Source organism: Asterias amurensis, chromosome 5 (assembly GCF_032118995.1).
Source record: "Asterias amurensis chromosome 5, ASM3211899v1".
In the NCBI taxonomy this organism is placed as follows: Eukaryota; Metazoa; Echinodermata; class Asteroidea; order Forcipulatida; family Asteriidae; genus Asterias; species Asterias amurensis.
Window position 1 is genome coordinate 20811880 of NC_092652.1, and position 19797 is coordinate 20831676.

Sequence of the window (19797 nt, forward strand, 5' to 3'; positions counted from 1 at the left end):
AATTGTCAAATCAACCAGCGGGGCCAAGCTAGCCTGAGCCGAATCCATACCCGATGCCGTTGTTTCAAAAAGGGCCATAACTCCAAACCTGGACCACACACAGCAATCAAAGCATGACAACGAAAGTGAAGCCCAGTTCATACTTCCTGCCAATGCAAATTTTGACTTCCACAAACACGCAACAAATAATTAGCATCAGTTGAAATGTGCTCAACTCCTGCGAAACATTCACAGCGTAAACAAGGATAAGACATATTAAAACTTGCTTTACATTGATACTCGCAGGAAGTATGAACCGGGCTTTAGGGTTGGGACATTTAACCAGTTGACCGTTAAACCAACAAACATTGTACAAATACGCTTCCATTGCCAACAGTTAAAAGAAGAAAAGCAAAACAAATAACCAAAGTTCGTAGTTTAAAGAAATAAAAAATTGGGACCTTCCTTTTCTTGAAAATGTTTGTTCATTTCATAACGCTGCTAACTCTAAGCACACAAAAAGGCATGCTTACCATTCCGATGCTTACTGCACGAAAATGAATGACGTAACAATACAAATCCGTGGTGGATGCGCAAGATGGCCACCTAATTTTCTTGCTAACCTGTGAAATACTTTTACACCTTAGCATTTTATTCTGTACAGTAAGCATGAAAATTTGCTCAATGTTAAGCATGGCCCAATTTCATGGCTTTGCTTACCACCTTATTCTGCGCTTACCATCACCATTCTCTTCTTACTGTGCAAGCACTAAATTTTTGCGCTAGCTGTGTAAGCGTACGTAGATGCCTAGTAACATGCAGTGAGCAGGCGCATAAGCCAAAAGTCCCTGCTAACCTGAATAATCTGCTGGAGGTAAGCGCGGAATTCCCTGCTTTCAAAAGCGCCGATTCTTTGATTACAGAAAGCAGAGCCATGAAATTGGGCCCAGCGGTTTTGGGACTGTGAAGAGTGACTTATCCTGTGGAAAGTGTGTTGAAGTTTTGCTTCTTTTACAGATCGACTCGGATTGGTATAAACTGATTTCATACATAATTAATTTGTTACTGCATCATTTACAATTTGCAAGCATTGCAATTAATCGGCACAGTAATTGTGACAGGATCTACAAAAATGAGTCGCTTGTCGCACAACCAACTTTCCAGTACAGGACATCAATAGTTTTTATTAAACTGGCTGTTTCCCCAGTATACGTTATTTTCAGATTGCTACATAATCTATTTTTCAAAAGGTCATAACTTTTCAACCAAACACCACACAAGTGTGTAAGGTATGTCAAAATGAAGCTTGTTGTTTGCTCGTTTCAGTTATGTATAAAACCCAAGTTAATTTTCTCCCTTGTGACTAATTTTTGTAGAGCCCATCACATTTATGTTACAACATGCGCGAGCATCTGCTAGGGGTAATTACAAAACAAATCATTCATAAAGGTAAAGGTGGGGACTAAGTTTATTTGTTATATTCCAGACAAATGCATTGAGTGCTTTACAATGACTCCAGAGAAAAGTTATTTTGTTTGTTAATAATCCTGGTGGACGCAAGCATTACTTGCTTTAAATAAAAAAAATGTACATTTTGATACAGTCTCACAAGATCACTTTTTGTTTATACATCACTATCAACATCATGTATAGAACACTTACAATGCGGCCCTGTTTTGGTAAAATGGTGTCTCAATTTTTTTAAATTAGAACGTTTTGCGATTAAATTTGGGGTTTTTTATTGACTGGCTTTTTCATGTTATATGAGATAGTAATATGTTACATTTATTTATTTATTTAAAAAGCCATGAGTGATTAATTTGCTCAAGTGATGTACATGTACAGTACATCAGAAATACACCACTTCAATTTATTTTCCAGCATTTCAAAAAAAAAAAAAAAGTGATTACAGCATTTTTGTATAGAGTCACAAACTTTGAGTTTTACTGGCCATCATACAGAGTGTATCTTTCAAACCACTCATCGGTTGAGGTAAAGATTTACTCTAACTTTACTGGGAAATGGTTCAAAATTTCAAAACATTTTGTTTTACCGAAACAGGGCTGAATGAGCTATTCGCTTCTTTAAGGTACTATACAGGATTGGAAAGGATAATATTACATTAATGTTTAATTATAGTCTGAAAGCTTACTGACTGGAAAGTTTATTTAAATTCAGTTCATTTATTGATTCTGGTTGTGAAGCCAAGGGCTCTCAGAAAAGTGAAATTATTCACCGTACTAGCCAAGAACAGCAATTGCGTATAGCAATGAATGACCAACATGTTTGGAGGGCCATCATCCGATGCTCCGCATCGTCTGAATGAATAAAAGCCAAGAACCCAATGAAGAGAAGACAAGAAAGGAGTTTCAGTTTTTAGATGTGGAAGGAAAACTCCAGAGAATTATTCCAGGGAAAACCCATGCAGTCGGGAAAAAATGTATTACCCAATTCACATAGTGGCCTGGGTGGGATTTGAACCGGGTCCCAAAGGTGGAAGGCGAGGCAAGACAACACTTGCCAACCTTAATGCCAAAAAAATGACTTTGATGTTCATACTCAAAATCATATTTTTCTGTGATATATTTCCCTCTGAAATGAAGTCATATTCGAGAACACTGTATCTGAAAACCTTTATAAAAAAAATGCAACAGCTGATTTCGGTTGTTACAACCCAAATTAAGGACAGTGTTTACAAGCTGAAAATTTTGCATGGCTTTTTCACTATTTTCTCCTGAATAGCACAACGATTAAGCCCAAATTTCCACAGGTTTGCTATTTCATCTATTTTGTCAGCTCTACGAATCCTGTAGAAGAACAAACCTTTAAGTTTGAAAAATATCTGGTCAGACAGTTTGTTTGTGGCACAAGAAACTTTTTCATTTTGAATCCCTCAGTTTAACTGCTATGACAAAATTTTTGAAGTTTCTGAAGCTTCAGAAAGATTCTAATTAATTAGAGTGAGGCTGACTTTTTCATAAACAAAACTTTTTAGGTAGATACAATTTAAAAGTAGTAAAAGGTTGTTATTTTAGGTAGTATCCCTCTAGTTTGCTCTGTGTAATGTGTATTTGAATATGCTCCATGCTCTTATATCTGTGTATTTTGTTTTTGATTATATAAAATTGTAAACAAAACTTGTTCTGCCTTTCTACCTTTGGTCGATACAGAGAAATTCTCATTGTTAAAGTCATAATGCATTATGATGAACGAATCAATAAATGAAGTGAATAAAGTGCTGCCAGTTAAAACTAGAAAATGTTTAACAATTTCAAGATTAAAACAAAAATTACAATCAGTATCTTTAGTGTCATGATTCCAAAAAAAAGAAAATTGAGTACAAAATAAATTAACACATCACATACTTCACTGTCTACGGTACAACCTAATTATTTGTTCCACACTTTGCATTATTGTCCGCATCAAATTTGATAAGCTCAAGCCCCGAATTTCATCTTTGAGAGGGCAAGGCCATTTTCATTTTTTCAAAGGGCACTTCTATTAGAATATCATAATTTAGGGTGAATGCTGAATGCAGTTTAGTGTGAACCTGTAACAACATGACTCACTTGAAATGTATCGCATCAAACACATGCATTTGTACACGCAGGTACCGAGCACCCAACAAACACCCTACAAGTTTTTTAATGTTTTAAACAACTGGCGCGCAAAGCAGCCACTTTTTGGTGAGCCAATCAGCAATGACTTTTAGTGCTGCCCTTTTAGGGGAAAGTGATGAGAGGTATCGATAGGCCTTGCTGCCCTTGGTAGCAAGGCTGCTTCAAAGACGAGTCAGTGAAACGTTAGATATGTCAGCAGACAGTAGCCGTATGTGACATCAGTGGGTTTAAGTTTTTATGTATGTACTTGTACTTCATAATCAACTATGTTTTCAAAACATTATTTTCTTTACTGGCTTTTTAAATCTTTAAAAAAAAAAGGCTTTTGAAATTAAAAAAGTAACTCAAAACCCACAAATTATAAAAGGAGTTAAAACAAAGGAGTTTAAAAAAATTATTAATAATGATACTGCAGCACTTCAATTGGTTAATAGATAGTTTAAGATAGACGCCATCTTTACAACTTGTTTTTTTTTGCTTTTGAGCCGCATCAACCTTAAGTTTTTCTTCACAGCCAAGAGCAAGTTGGAGTTTTTTTACTCAAACCCAGGCTGGTCGACCATTTATCAACGGTCGACCATGTGGTCCAACCATTTGGGACCAGTCTCATGACCATGATTTCATCGATGGTCCAGATAGCCTGTTCCATGATAGCATGTGTAAAGCGAGAGGGGAACCAGTGAAATGGCGAAAGGCAATGGAATATAAGTTAAATACTGTGGTACCGATGTTTGACTAGGATTCCCAACGAGTCGTTCGAGTGAGTGCGTCACTGCGCATGTACGTTGCTGGTAGTAGACTGTATGTGCACACTCGAACCGTTCAAAGGGGCTTATCGACCAATCATGCGGGGAATTTTATCAAACTCCTGCGTGCCACACGCGTTATTAAAACGCAATGCTTAGCAATGCATTTTTACAAAAAAAAATTATTTGCACGTAAAGAAGGCCGACTTTGCACACTGTGTTGCCTCAAATGAGAACTATCTTAAGAGATTAATAAAGGGTTCAAATGATCAACACGAAAAAAAATGTATAAATTGCTAAAATGATTAGTTTACAAAGCACAAAAAAAAAATCCAATATTGTCTGAATACTGTACACGTTCAATGTATAAATACAAACACCACACAATTCAAAAAAGTTAATCTACACTAAGATTCAAAGATTGTTAACTATCGGTATGTGAACTTGCTCTGTGTATAGAGCAAGGTTAGTAGTAACAACAACACAAAGTGTACAAAAAAAAACAAATAAAACAATGCCCCTCAAATCTGCACAAGTAAAAATACAAAAACAAACTGGAGTATATGAGTTTGTGTAGAACCTTGAGTTGGGTATGATGCCCATTTCATATCTTATCCTTTACCTTAATTGGGATATTATCGTCCATGTCATACATTGATAAGGCTTAAGTTTTACCTTGCTCGAGATGTGATCTGTTCAACGTCGTACCTCGATCAGGCACTATAATCCTATTGATACCTTGATTGGGATGCACACAGTGTTATCAGTCTTGCTATAGATGTGATTGCAGCCAGCTCAACAGCATGGTTTCATAATGCTCACTTGCTTCCGGTCGGCGTATACCGTGTCGTTCATGAGGGTAAATCTGAAAAGCAATTGCAAATTCAGAAAGTAAAGTTGCATTCAATGATTTCCAAATGAATCTAGAAAAAGAAACCTTAAACCATCATCGGATGATTCAAGAATTCTTTCTTTCAGTGTCAATGGACCATGCAAGTCTCGAGTGTATTCAAACATTTTTGGGACCACATTGCGATAACGCGTGAAGGAAACAGATAAAATGAAACGGGTTGTGAAACAAGCACAAATAATCCTAGGGATAGACATAGACCTGGGTGAAACTTGCAGAGAAAGGGTTCTATCTAAAAGCAGGGGGCAGTCAAAAGTAACATCAGACTAAGGAGGGGTAGGAGATGGCAGTCACTTCTATGCTAATCAGACAGGTACCTCAACTCTTTCATACCATACTCTGTTCGTCTCCTCAATTATCAGCCAAGACATTATTTATATTAGTTACTTTCTACTAGTATGTTGTTAAATTGACCTGACTTATATTCAGTATATCTTTGTCTGTGTGTAATAATTGGGACAGGCGAAAACTGACCATCGAATGCAAAATGACCTTCACTTCAACTAACATGTAGTGGATATGGTTTACAATGCCTGCCCAGTTCATCCACTAAGAGACTGGTGTGGACAAAGTGGAGATTCACATCAAATGCAAAATTATCTTTACTTCAATCAATCAATCAATCTATCAATCTACATTTATTTCCATACATCAAAACAAACAACTTGATTTATAGTTAACAGAGACTGAAACTGTTTGGAGGCATGACCCCTAAAAGCAAATGCACGTAGGCTTGGATGACTTGTTCACTTAATAAAAAAACTTACTTGTAGTTGATATGGTTTACAATGCCTGACTAGTTCATCCACTAAGAGACTGGTGTGGACAAAGTGGACATTCTCATCAATAAGACCGTGGACAATCAACAGACGATTCTCTCTGTGAAGGAAAGAAAGAATTTCATTATTGCTGTACTTAGGGCAGTCAGGTTGGTGTAGTGGTGTCTTGCCTCGCCTTCCACCTCTGGGACCCCGGTTTCGAATCCCACCAAAGGTGGGTTCGATTTCTACCAAACTAGCGACTGAAATCTCAATAACTAGAATAAGTGTTTTATGTCTACTGAATCACAGTTACTGAATCACAGTTTCTTGATTTGTGTAATTCATAATCATAGATGTTAAACCATTGTTTGTATGAGAGAGATTGGATGTTGCCAGCTTGGTGTTTATCCACCTTGTAGGAGTTTGCCACGTTCCCATGACGGGAAGATCAGACATACTTAGTAGAGAGGCTTTGTGGGATTTCCCTATGTGCTGTCCTATGATCCCTTTTTTTTTACTTTTCCTTTATAAAAATATTGTGGGGCTAAGCTCACAATGTAATGTTTTATGTTTTTCATTGAAAACAAACCTTCCCACAATGTAGCTCTGGAACGTCGTGAAAGTCACTGGACACCTTTGGTAATTGTCAAATACCAGTATCTCAACATATGCACAAAATACCAAACCTGGAAAAATTTTGACTCAATTGGTCTTCGAAGTTGGAGAGAATAATGGAAGAAAAATCACCCTCGTCGCTCAAGTTGTGTGCTTTCAGCTGCCTTGAATTTGAGAATGTTTTATACTATCAACAGCTCTCCATTGCTCGTTACCAAGTAAGTTTTTATGCTAACAATTATTTTTGAGGAGAATGTTTTATACTATCAACAGCTCTCCATTGCTCGTTACCAAGTAAGTTTTTATGCTAACACGTATTTTTGAGTAATTACCACTAGTGTCCAGTGCCTTTAAAACAGACAGACAGACAAACATTTTTCAAAGAACAACTTACTCTTCAGGGAAATTCTTAGCCATATTAAGTACAGAGCCAGCCACATAGCCAGCCGGGTTGTTGGTGGGTGTGTCCATGTATCGCTCGGTGTAGCCTGTGTCGTACTCCCTCCAACATGTGACCGGCGCTCCCGCTATTGCAACCTGTTAAGCAACGTGAAAGCAAGACCTATAGTGTTAGAAGTGACTGGGATTGGAATCTTGCTCTGATTGCTGAGTAGGACTGGCACCTTGCTACAAATCAGTGAAATTGAGACCTCGCTAGTTATTAGTGCTGGGGTGGGTTTCACAAAGAGTTAGGACTAGTCTTATCTCGAGTTAGGACGAGTTACTAGTCCTAACTTAGGACTAGCTGTACGTTTTTCATATCTCTTAGGACTAGTCCTAAGTTAGGACTAGTCCTAACTCTTTGTGAAATTGACCCCTGGGCGAATAATGACATTTTGGTATTCGGTTACCGCTGGCCAACTATCCGAAATTAACCGGATACTTGATTAGTTTTTTTCGCCGCTAGAGGGCGCTATTAAAAATAAAATTGCCGCCTGAGGGCGCTGTTTGTTTGTGAATGAGATCTTGTGGGCGGATTGATATTAGTTTTAGACAGTGTCACTCGGTTCATTCATAAAAATAACCGGATCTAATTTAAAGATGGCGATTTGCTTTTTCTTTTGATCGTGATTGACTCTACGTGAAGGAAAACTTTCGTAATCTTTGAACAAATTACGTCAGAAATGTCATTGTTTCAACGGAGGTGAGCATGGTTTATGCTGTTTTATGCTGTCTTAATAGAAGCTTCATAAGGATTCAGACAAAAAATTCCTATCAGTTGTCGCCCGACGTCCGCGGATATTCGGATATTAAAGAATATCCGGTTACTTGGTTGTAATTACAGGACTATCCGATTTATAAATAGGTATTCGCACCCATTGCGGATATCCGGTTAAGAAAAAAAAGGCATTCGCGGTTACGGATAGGAAAACCTATTCGCCATTAACCGGATATTCGAATAATACGCCCAGTCCTACTAGGTATAGTATAGACATATTGACTGGCAATGAGGTAAATAGTGCACGTCTATTCCCCCAAGGAACTTTGAGTGACCAAAATAATATTTATTTATTTAATATAAAAACTTAAACCTATTTTTTATAAGCTGTAAAGAGTACTTTCATAATCAGTTTTCTTCGTAGACATAATTTAAAACAAAATATGTTCTTCGTTTACGTGTTTTCTCTTTTCGAGACTTGCACAGTCTATTTGGATCTCACCTCATTGAAATTTAATCATGATGTCACTATCGCTATTCAAGAAGGAGTGGGATAAACATTTTCATGGATTCTCATTATTACCAGAATGAGACTTAGACCAAAGAAGGCGATAATAATTCTTCTTTGACCTCTGTAGGGACATTTGACTGCATCACTGTACCTTGAATACATCTGGTTTCTTGGCCAGTCCAACCAATGATAAGTAACCTCCATATGACCAGCCATGGATGGCTACTCTGGCCAGGTCAATCACTCCTGTCTTAGCAGCGATGTAGTGCAACCCTTCCACCTGATCCTCTATCTCAACCGACCCCTGGGAAAAGTGAGAAACAGAGACAGACTTAAGGGGATACTAAGAACTAATCTGGGTCATGCTAAAACAAAACTGGGTCCAATTTCATGGCTCTGCTTACCGCCGAATTCTGCGCTTACGATCGCGAATCCCCGCTTACGGTGCAAGCACCAAATTTCTGCGCTAGCCTTGTAAACGTAGAATGCCTTGTAACGTAGAGTACGCATGCGCAGAAGCCAAAATTCGCCACTAGCCCGTGAAATACGCTTGCCGTAAGCGAAGAATTCCCTGCTTCCGTAAGCGCCAATTCTGTGCTTACGGTAAGCAGAGCCATGAAATTGGCCCCTGGACATTCCCTTTCAACCTTTGAGAGCTCCTAACAAAAGTTTGATACACGGCTAAGGCTAAGGTTGGTTCTCTCCTATGGTTTTTCTACCTAAAAAAATCAAAGAATTTCAATCTCTGGCTTTTTTGCTCCTTTATCAGATACTATTGGTCAGTGGTAGCTCGCACGCCGATTCGAGTGAAAATAGCGAGTCAAAACCCTTCCATCACTAGCCCGCCAAGCCAGTCAATTATTTATCCCTTTTCACAAATAAATGAGGTAGTTTCAATTCCTACAAACAAATTTACAATGTCAGACGATGTCTTGAACAGGATTTTGGAGGATCTGAGTAAGTCCCTTTAAAAACCCAAACAAAAACAGGATTCTCTTACCAATTGGTTCTTGAGCACGCCTTCAAACTTGAGCCCCCTCCTGGATGACCCCCTACTGTCGATAACCACCACAGCATACCCCAAGGAGGCTAGGGTCTGCAACCGCAGTAACCTGACCCCTTTGTAGGAGTTGGTTACCAGCTGGATCTGTGGACCGCCGTAGACAAAGAGTACTGTTGGGTGCGGCCTGTTGGGATCCAGAGAGTGGGGTTTGTAGAGGAGTCCGTACATGTCGTCACCGGTGGATGAGTTGGTGTAGGAGAAGAGCTCTGGTGGCATGCAGGTTGGCGTCGAGGCTGATGGCACAAAAGAACAGAAACATTAAACTACATCAACAGGCCTGATGCTTCATGTACGCATCAAAGGCGATTGCCTTCATTCCCCTGGTCATTGCCTTGGTGCCGTCAAAAATTAAGCTTACAGGCCTGTAAAGAAGTAGCATTGATTTGAAATGTGCCTCTGATGTTGTCATTCTGGTGATTACCTGCTTACTATTTTTAAGTTCATCACCCAAAATTTAACCACCAATTGTGGGCAGTAACTTCACCCACACAATAACCGTAAACCCCTCCAACTGACTCTACACTAAAACCTCTGGGGTGGATTTCACGAGTTAAGACAAGCCTTATCTCAAGCTAGAACAGGTTACTCATCCTAACTTAGGACTAGTCTTAAGTTTCCAATAACTCCTAGGACTAGTCCTTAGTTAGGACTACAATGTATCTGTGTGAAATCAACCCCTGAAACCATATAAATAGGCAAACATGTCTCACACTCTTAGTCTTTTGACAAGGACTAGAGCAAGCTAAGATGATTACAGCTAATGGCATTAGGTGCATGAGCAAATCTATTCACCGACCAAAAAGATTAATATTCGACTTCCAACTTTAACTGGGCCCAATTTCATAAAGCCTGTAAGCACAAAAACTTGCTACGCACAGAATAGTATTGCTCAGCAGAAACAAGTTACCAGCCACAATTACAACAAGTTTGCATTGTTTATGGCTGGTTCCCAACTAAAATCTTGCTTAGCAACGAAATTTGTCAACCAGTATTTTTTGCTTAAAAGCTTTATGAAGGCCCTGGTTCACATTAGGCCCTGGTTCACATTGCCAACATACCTGATGCCGGGAGCAGCGAGCATACAGATTTGGCCTCCATACACAGATGCGGTTGCTGACTGGACAACGACAGACGAAACAAACTGCTGAATGGCGGGGTGGTGAGGTTGCTTAGAACACATGCCATGTATCGTTGATCCTGTTGAGACAAAATCAACAATTATAATAAGACTTCATAGTTAGATACAAGTTAGGAGGGGGAAGAGTAAGATGCACCAGATTCCAAGAGGGCACCTCAGGCCAATTAATAAAGTATAGTCCCCATTAGGTTTTTTCTTGAACAGACCCCTTTTAAACGCTCTTGTTATGCGGCCCAATCTAACATGCCAGAAATGCTGGGGCAACCGATTTCTTTCGACGATTAGTGGATGCCTTCGACAGATGCTTTTATTATACTTGTTGTGATTTACAAGAACATTCCCCGATAAAATGTACTTACCGGACTAAGGACTACAGTCTGGACATTGTAATCAAGCTCCGTCAGTCTCACTGGAGTGCCAGGGTTGAAGTAAGAAACAACATACCTGCAGAATATCACAACAAAATCCAAATAAAAAATACCTCAAGAAAATACCTGAAAAAAATCACAACAAAATCAAGCTAAAATTAACCTTTACTTTAAACTCACTTACAGAAAACTCAAGTCAAAGAAAGAGTAGCCTCACATCTCTAAGTTGAACCCTTGACAGACTATCACTGCAAAAAGCAGCGTGTATTTGGGCCTTGATGATTTTTTGTAAGCACGACACACAGACTTGGCAAATTAACCACCTCCTTTTGACCAATAGGCTAGGACGGCCTTCCCAATTGACGTCATGTGCAATGTCTATAGACTGTGCAAGTCTCGCACGCATTTAAACATCATGGACTGTTAGATTCAGGAACTTGTTTCCTTTAAGTTTAAACAATGTACGTTTTATCTATTTTGTCTGTGACTGGCTCCGTGCTAATTTTTGCTGAGCAGAAATATTTGCAACACGGGCGATAGCAAATCCTGCAATTGACACTATTTCTTATGGCCACATTTCTCAGAACAAATGAAGTTACTGGTAATATAAAACGTAAACTCTCAGATTTTAGAATGTTAACAACAAATTTGAAACCAATGTATCATATCTTAAAGAAAATCCATATTTACTTATGTGTCAAAATACTCCATTAATTATACAAGTTACACAAATTCCGAACCCAGCCCCCATAACTTACATGTGTTCCTCCAGTGGTGTGTCGTGCAATGCTTTGTAATACACCAGCTTGCTGACCTCATCAACCCATAGCTGTTGACCTACGACCTCACCTTTGCCAGAGGTCAACTTCTTGTACTGTAAGATGGCTGGCTTTAGGTTTCCTACAAAACAAGAAGAAAGTTTTTAAAAACTCCTTACCCAAAATACAAAATTGTTCGATGAATATAGTTGTGGCATTTTGAGAAAGTAGAATTACCTGTTGCAAACTCATTCTCAAAACAGAAGCTTGGAGCATAAGTAGTACTAAAGAATGTCTTTCTTACCGATTTCCCTTCCATATAGTCCAAGAATTATTGAGATCGGCAAATAATAATCTCTAGGTCTATGTTTGCGGTCTGGGTGCCAGTCAGAGGTCATACAACCTGTAACTGCCTTTACAGCCAGGGATCACACCTGGGTCCAATGGTTATACTGCAGGACTTGCAATAACTTGATTTTGGGTTCGAACCCTAAAAACCTAACCGCTGCTTGCACAATGACTAGAATAAGTATTGTCATCTAGTTACTGAATCACAATTTCTTGATTTGTGCAATTCTTAATCAAGAATGAATGTAAGTATGAGAGAGATTGGCTGTTGTCAGCTTGGCGTTTTTATCCCAGGGAAGGTCATCTTAACAAATAAAAACACCAAAAGTTGCGATAGTTAATTACAATCTCTCTTCGAATGTTTCCATACAAATCAAAGTCTGGGTTCCTTAGCTAGCACAATGGATTAACATTTCCATACCTGGTATGGCACCAGGCTGTTGAAGGGCCGAGGTGATAAAGTAGAGTTGCCTGATTCCGGTCGCCTCGCTGGCCCACAGGAAACTGATTTCATTGGGTGTGGAGTGGGGGAAGAAATGAATGGCATCGTGAACCTGCAAGCATAACAGTCACAGATATTAGAAAAGAGTTCAAAATAATAATATATAGCGCATTTTACAAGAACTGTTTTAACGCCCACTACATTAGTGCCCTGGTCACTGGGCCAAAAAACATTCCTGTAATCTTTCAGCTCCCTGGGGAGTAGACAGCCCACGAGCTGCCATGGCACTCCGAAGGTTTTTTCAAACACAATATCAGCTTCTATTCTTGCTGTCTAGTCCTCAATTCACATGCCATTATCACAACAATGTGTAGCCTGATTTTTCTATCTATTCATGGTCGAGCTCATGAGAAAAATGCTGAGCAAGGTAATGTATTTAACATGCCTGCATGTGGTGAGATGTATACCACATGGGCGGTCAGGTTGAGAGTAGTGGTGGCCTGCCTCGCCGTCCACGTCTAGGACCCGGTTCAAATCTCACCGGGGGCACTATGTGGTTTGGGTTTTCAGTCCCTACCTAACTTCACGGGTTTTCTCTGGAATAATATCTGCGGTTATCCTCCCCTATCTAAAACTGAAACTTCCTTGTTTTCACTCCATTGGATTCTTGGCTAGTACAATGAAAAGTCGCTTTACCCCGAGTCCTTGGCTTCACAACCAAATTGAAAAATGAAATGAAACATTTGGCTCCAAAATGGCCGACCATGTGCAGATTGAAGCCCCATGTCAGGAAAATTCTTTAAATTAAATTCCTTTCCAACCGACTTACATTGATCCAGAGATCAGAATGTTCCTCATAGAGTACTCTAATCAGGGACTCGGCGCCCTCGCTTGATTCACGCATTTCAGTGTAGCTGTCCACAGAGATGAAGGACTGGAGGGGGATTAGAACCAGCGCTGTACTCTGCTGATTGCGGTTCAGGAGCTGTGCCCACATACTGCAGGGGATAACACAAATAATCACACCTTAAAGTTACACCTTGAAAAAACCTACACACTCAATGCAGCTGCTGTGGCACCCCTTGTAAATTTTCAAATTAGGACTAGCCTTACGTTTTTAATAACTCCTAGAACTAGTTCAAAAGGTAGGACTATCTTTGTGAAATCGACCCGATGTAATACAGATCCATTACCCTTAGTGCATTACACTGCCAGTTAGCAACTGGCTCATAAGCATTTTTTGTAACTGCTCTGCCAATGAATTTAGCTAGGAGCCTGGCTGGTAGAGCAGAATGCACTAGCTTCCCAACTTTTCAAGAAGCAATTATAATTAAGTGCACGAGTGACATAACCAGGATTTGAACCCACACTCAGCTGCCACAATAAGCCATGCTCATACCCTGATGGCACAGAAAGGAAAACACTTCAACAAGGTCCTTTCACATTTTAAAATGACAACCCCTAAGGTCAACAAGGACGCCCACCCTTACCCTGGAAGGCTCAAGTACAGGAAGATGTCCAAATTCCGCTTTGTGAGGCAGAGCAACTTGCTACAAACCGACTTGAATGGGGACAGTTATCCAAGAAGGCCAAGGGACACCTTATCCTAAGCAACTAAGGGTCAGGGGAGAGGTCAAGGACTTACTTGTTACCGTCTGGTGTCCAACCTACTCGCACTATATACTCCATCCAAGGGAAGTGTTTAGTCAGGGGCTCACTAAGTTGTTTATCGACTACATCGGTGATCTAGAAATAAATGAAATCACATGATCAAAGTCCATGCATTAGTAGAGGCTACAACTATGCAGCGGCTGGATCACTATTATGTCATAATAATGATGGTAATAATAAAACAGTATTTGTAAGGAGCCAGTCTAGTATAGGTTAAGTTAAATGCTAACAGAAATGATAAGACTGTACCCAGAGTTGTCAAAAACATCAGTACAAAATCATGTTAACACTTTAACTTTACCTGGAAAATTACAAACTACTCGATGACTTACCCGTCCCTCGGTGTCCACTGAGAATTCTGCCATTTTCAATGTCACTCTGGCATTGGTTGTACCTGTAAAGGCAAAATCAATGTTTAAAAAAAAGTACTTGTTACACAAGTTTACACTTACTCAGCACATTATACAATTGTTGCATGCAGTGATGGGATCCATGGTGTTTTGTGCAAATGGCACCCAAATGTGCCCCAGACGTCACTGTAGTAGACCTTACAGGCTAAAATGTTTTCAACAGAGCAATTGCTTCAAATCATGATTAGTGAAACAAAAACAAAAACGCCTGTCAAAGTTTCAGTGGACAAACATTGCACTGTCAGGCGCATGGCCATTTTTTTTAAATTTGTGCATTGTGCCATGGTTTTTAGATAGCAAATGTGTTGCCTTACATGACTTCAAAATGTGCATTGCATAGCCCCTACATGACTTTAAAATTTGCACTGGATAGCTCAGGCACTAGCTTTGAGCAACCACAATTCTCACCACTTAATGTGAAATATGCTGTTATGAAGATAATTTTATGCCCAGAGGTTAATTTTCATTACATGCAGTCCTTCGTTATACACTATGTTCCCTCAAGGCCAAACCTACAGTCCAGCTCTAACCCTTTCCAGCTGACTGTCCCACGCAACCCAGAACAAGGCTGGTGACAGAGCGTTCACAGTCACTGCAGCAAAGGAGTGGAACAGTCTACATGGTCTACCACTTTCAATCCACAATGCCAAATCAACCAACAAAATCAAGAAACTGATCAACAAGATCAAGAAACTGATCAACAAGATCAAGAAACTGATCAAAACATTTCAACATTAATCAGTTTTTTGCATTACTGGTGGTTCATGTTTTATTTGGTTTTTCATTTAATTTATGTATTTTCATGTACCAAATGGTTATTGTAAACACTAATTTAGTATTAGTAGGTAGAGTGTCTTTAAATGATATTTATTATTTTATTTCATTTGATATCACTATGGCCTATATAGCATTCATAAATACCCCAGACAGTTTCTCTACTCCTATTGGTGGAGAGCGCGTCACGTGGGTGTGCATAAACCTTTTGTTAATGCGCACTGGAGCTGTGTTTATGCACACTGAGCTGGCTTCCGCGTGTCGGCGCGCAAGATTATCACGCAGAACGTGTTAATCATAGCTATCAGCGCAAAATCTAAGCACGCGCGCGTACACACAACCCACGCGCCCGAACAGATTCTTCACAAAGTTTTGGAAAAAAATATTTCAAACCTCGAATTGTCTATCGTAAAGGGTCTATAACTGCATTTGTTTACGTTTTTTAACAAAAGGGCATTTATGAATGGGAATAAAAGAGTAGTGACTCGTTCTTCAACGTCCGTTTAAAACCTTGCAGGGTCGTTGCCGTGCGACAAAGGCCCTTCGGCTTGGGCCTTTATCACACGGCCGCTGACCCTGCCGGTTTTAAACGTACGTTGAAGAACTCGTCGCTACCCTTTAATTCCCGTATTTACATGAAAGTGACAGGTCTCCAGGTCTCGACATACCTGCCCTTGGGTATCTGTAGTCATCCACACCATGATCTCCGTAAGATGAACTGACGATGTGAAGAATCTCAACATCAGATTCATCTACCTCTTCATACAAAATTCTGAAAGTAATAGGAAAGAGCAGGCGTTTAATTTCGTTCTTTACGGGGGCACATCAATTTTCCACTGGTAAGGGGGCACTTCTATGAGGTAAATGTTAATTTGTATTGAAGCTTTGCAAAGGGCACCACATCAAAAGCACAGGGCACCACGGCAATTGTTGTGGGTGCACTGACAATAACATGTTTTATAATGTGCAATAAACAATTTAAAAACATGGGGCTTTTTCTTTAATTCAGTTTTGGCTCCTACATATAATAATTCATTCTTATTTTGCGCATTTCACAATCACTGTATCAATGCGCTTTACATGTAGTTTTTTTTATTTTTTTATGCAAGTCGCCTGACACACAAGGCCTGAAGGCCACTTCAAGGTGTAGGCTACAATTATTTTTCTTCCAGAGGCCGTTGCCACCTACTCCAGGGCTGAAACAGGGTTACCCCTTTCACAGTCCATACGAATGTAGGCTTGGGTATCATCAATTCGAGCCTGGCCGGTAGAGCAGAAAGCACTGCCCTGGTCATTGGGCCAATAACATTCCTTCAATCTTTCTCAGCTCCCTGGGGAGTATACAGCCGTGAAACACTTCGAAGGCTTATTCAGACACAAAATCAACCTCTACATTTGCATCTACCCATTTATACCCCTGGGTGAAGAGAAGCAATTATAAAGTATCTTGCTCAAGGACACAAGTGTCACAACCGGAGTTCGAACCCACACTCAGGTGACTTAACAAACAGAACTTGAATTTGATGCACTTAAACACTCGGTCATGACACTCTATGTATACCATTACCCGTATGGAGAAGAGGGTACCCCCAGCCCCCCCCCCTTTTAGACTCGCCTCTATCCATATTAATTTTTAAAATGTCACTAGGATCTTAATGGACTACTGCCTTAACAATGTTAATTGTTATGCTACGTTATATTACCTGAAGGTAACTTTTCCAGAGCCAGCGACCATGTCGGTGGGTTGAGGTTGCCACCAGTACCCAGTGTAGCGATCAAACTCCTCCTGGATGATGTAGGTGGCCACGCCCGCTGACTTGGGATCCTCAGCAATGTTTGATAAACCTTGAAAAAAAAAACATGGTATCAAAGGTCAGAATGCATTTACATCAGGGTGTGTGTCAAGTGTTGAGCCCCCTCTTGGCGCAAAAGAGTGTTTCCATGGTGCTTGACCGTCTGAACGTTCCGCTAGGCCGCATCATTGTGCCAAAGTACGATAGCAATCCTACTCGAATGAATACATGCAATAGTATTTTGACCTTCCAAAGGAGCTTTGTGATGGTTGTCACCATTAGAGGTTGCTACGGGCGTTTTGGTAGAAGCCATTTGCAGGCCTTGAACTTTGTTCTTGTAGGGACAAAACAATTCATCTCTCTGGTGAGGGGCAATTCTGTGAGGACAATATGTAAATAATTGCACAGAGCACTACAGCAAAAGCACAGTGCAATTGCTGTAGGTGCCGAAGGTTATTACGGGACCTGCGCTTGTCGCTGCTGTGGTCTCTAAAAGGGTTGAAAGAACAAAGTATCAGGGCCTGCAACACAATGAAATAGCCATAATAAAAATGTAGGCCTACATCAACTACATGTCAATCGCTAGCTACACTTACCTTTATGAGCGAACGTAAGCTGCTTCTCCTCCCCGGTGTCCGTGTTGGTTACCCATAAGTCGTTGTTGTTGATGAAGGATACCAGGCTGCTGTTAAACGGGCAGAATTTGGGATCCATCCGAACCCCCTGGCACTGGCTGACCACCTCTCGGGGGAACACCGGTTGATTCTGCAAAACAGCATTTCAAAAAAACTATGGTTTGTTATATTATTTCTAGGTAAAATAAAGGCAGGTTTTTTTTTTCATTTCATAGTTTAAAAGGCACACTATTTATGGATGTGAATATAACATAGCCTATCTCAGCCTCTTTTAACACTTTCATGCCATATTTTATGGCAAAATAGCTTATTCTCTATACTTGCTTTTAGCCCAAATTTTCACAGGTTTGTTATCTTAAATGCATGTTGTTGATATACACAAAGTGAGAAAATTGGTCCTTGACCAATTACAAAAGTAGACCCTGCCTTATTAAAAAGTCAATCTCGTTTACCGTAAGCATTGGATCGTGACATGTGAACAAACTTCCATTTGCAGGGAATAGAAACTTCCCCGACTCCGGATCAAACTCATACGTTGTGATGCCGTACATTCCGAGTCGTTTCCTCTCGCGAAGCAACTGCTCCTCCTTTGAGAAACCCATATGGTTCAACCCCCTGAAGGGAACCAGGAGCGGGTTCCACGGCAATGGCTCCGACTGCGGTGAGTCGGACGCCAGACTAGCGTCATCCGGCAAGTCTGTATAAAGCAGTGTGTTCTCCCGGTTACCGGGCGGCACGCCAAGGAAATATAACCGAGTCCGAATCCCTTCCACTGTCTGTACTGTCTGAAAAGTGAACTCGGTTGGTACCCTGTTGCTGAGGGTCGTCTGGAGTCGGCGGGTCGCCTTAACATTACAATGGAGGTCATACCAGCTGTGTTTGACCCCCAGTCTGGAACTGCTCTGGGGTCGAGGCATGGCAGAGTCGGGCACCGAGGTGGCAGTTGGCCCTGTAGCCATGGTTGCTGCCAGACGTCCGAGAGATATCTGAATCAAATGTTAAACTTGATCTCCTTGAGTAAAAAAAAAAGGAAGAAAGAAACCATTCCATAAATCATTCAGACAAATCAGCTTTCCATCAATAGTTTTCAGAAAAGTGTCATACACAGAGAGTTTTATCATTTATTTTGTAGTTATCTAAACTGAAGGACAAAGCAATAATGGCACAAAACTGCTCAAGGTCTGAACAAAAATGTTAATACCATAATTCGAACCCACCACCATGCACACTCTGAGCGATAAACTCCACGTACGAGAAATTATATTATTTATTTCTCATCAAATATGAAATTTCAGACAGAAATATTTCAAGAGATGTTTTCTACTATCATCATCATTTTAGAGTTTAATTAGACCACCATGGATTTCTTCCTCCATCCATGATTAGACAAAGTTTTATTTAATTTATTAAACAAACAGTTAAAACTACAATTGTAAATCTGTGATCTTCTCGATTTTTGTTTCTTAACAGTTCTGAACGTTTCTTTTAGACACCATGATCTGATTCTAAGTAGAGTAGTCTGAGAGCTCACATATATCTTAACTTCCCAAAATGATTAATCCCTGATAAGCCTGGAACAGAAATGATTGAGAGATACATGTATTTACACATACCGTACAGTCAATGGAGTGCATTCCGAGTTAAAGCTTGACATTTTTAATTATTGACGTTTTTGTGACTCAACAAAATTTTATCATTGGTGGTCTCTGATCGACCTGAGAAACGGGTCAACAGCTGATCTGATGAAGGTTATTGAGTATGGCTTACCATGAATTTATTAAACTAAAAAATGTCGACGAATAAAGTATATTTCGGCCCGAAATAAGAAATACTTACGGTTCCCGTTGTTTTCCGCAAGATGATTTCTACATTTCTTGACAGAAACAGCGCCGCCTATCGATGTGATTGTGAGAGTCTCAGGCCGTGTCCGAAACGACGACTTCGGCTACAGCTACGTCTAGATCAGAGCGTCTACCAGTGTTGAAGAATAGGCAGACGCGCGCGATCTAGCCGTAGCTGTAGCCGAAGTCGCCGTTTCGGACACGGCCTCAGTGTTGGGCGCATTTTCAGGATTTGCTCATTTTACTTAAGTGGGC

General features: G+C 40.2%; 1 protein-coding gene across 1 annotated transcript; it reads right to left on the minus strand.

Annotated features, from left to right (window-relative positions):
* Positions 1–1794: 1794 nt before the first annotated feature.
* Positions 1795–19658, minus strand: LOC139937186 (dipeptidyl peptidase 9-like). Its single transcript, XM_071932247.1, has 17 exons — positions 19538–19658; positions 18154–18713; positions 17663–17831; positions 16977–17118; positions 15942–16045; positions 14422–14483; positions 14064–14164; positions 13248–13416; positions 12398–12530; positions 11629–11770; positions 10862–10946; positions 10423–10561; positions 9302–9597; positions 8453–8605; positions 7026–7168; positions 6023–6134; positions 1795–5210 (listed from the first exon to the last, which is right to left on the minus strand). The coding sequence occupies exons 2-17, from the start codon at positions 18658–18660 to the stop codon at positions 5118–5120; spliced, it is 2550 nt and encodes an 849-aa protein (XP_071788348.1). The 5' UTR covers positions 18661–18713; positions 19538–19658; the 3' UTR covers positions 1795–5117.
* Between the last annotated feature and the right edge of the window lie 139 nt (positions 19659–19797).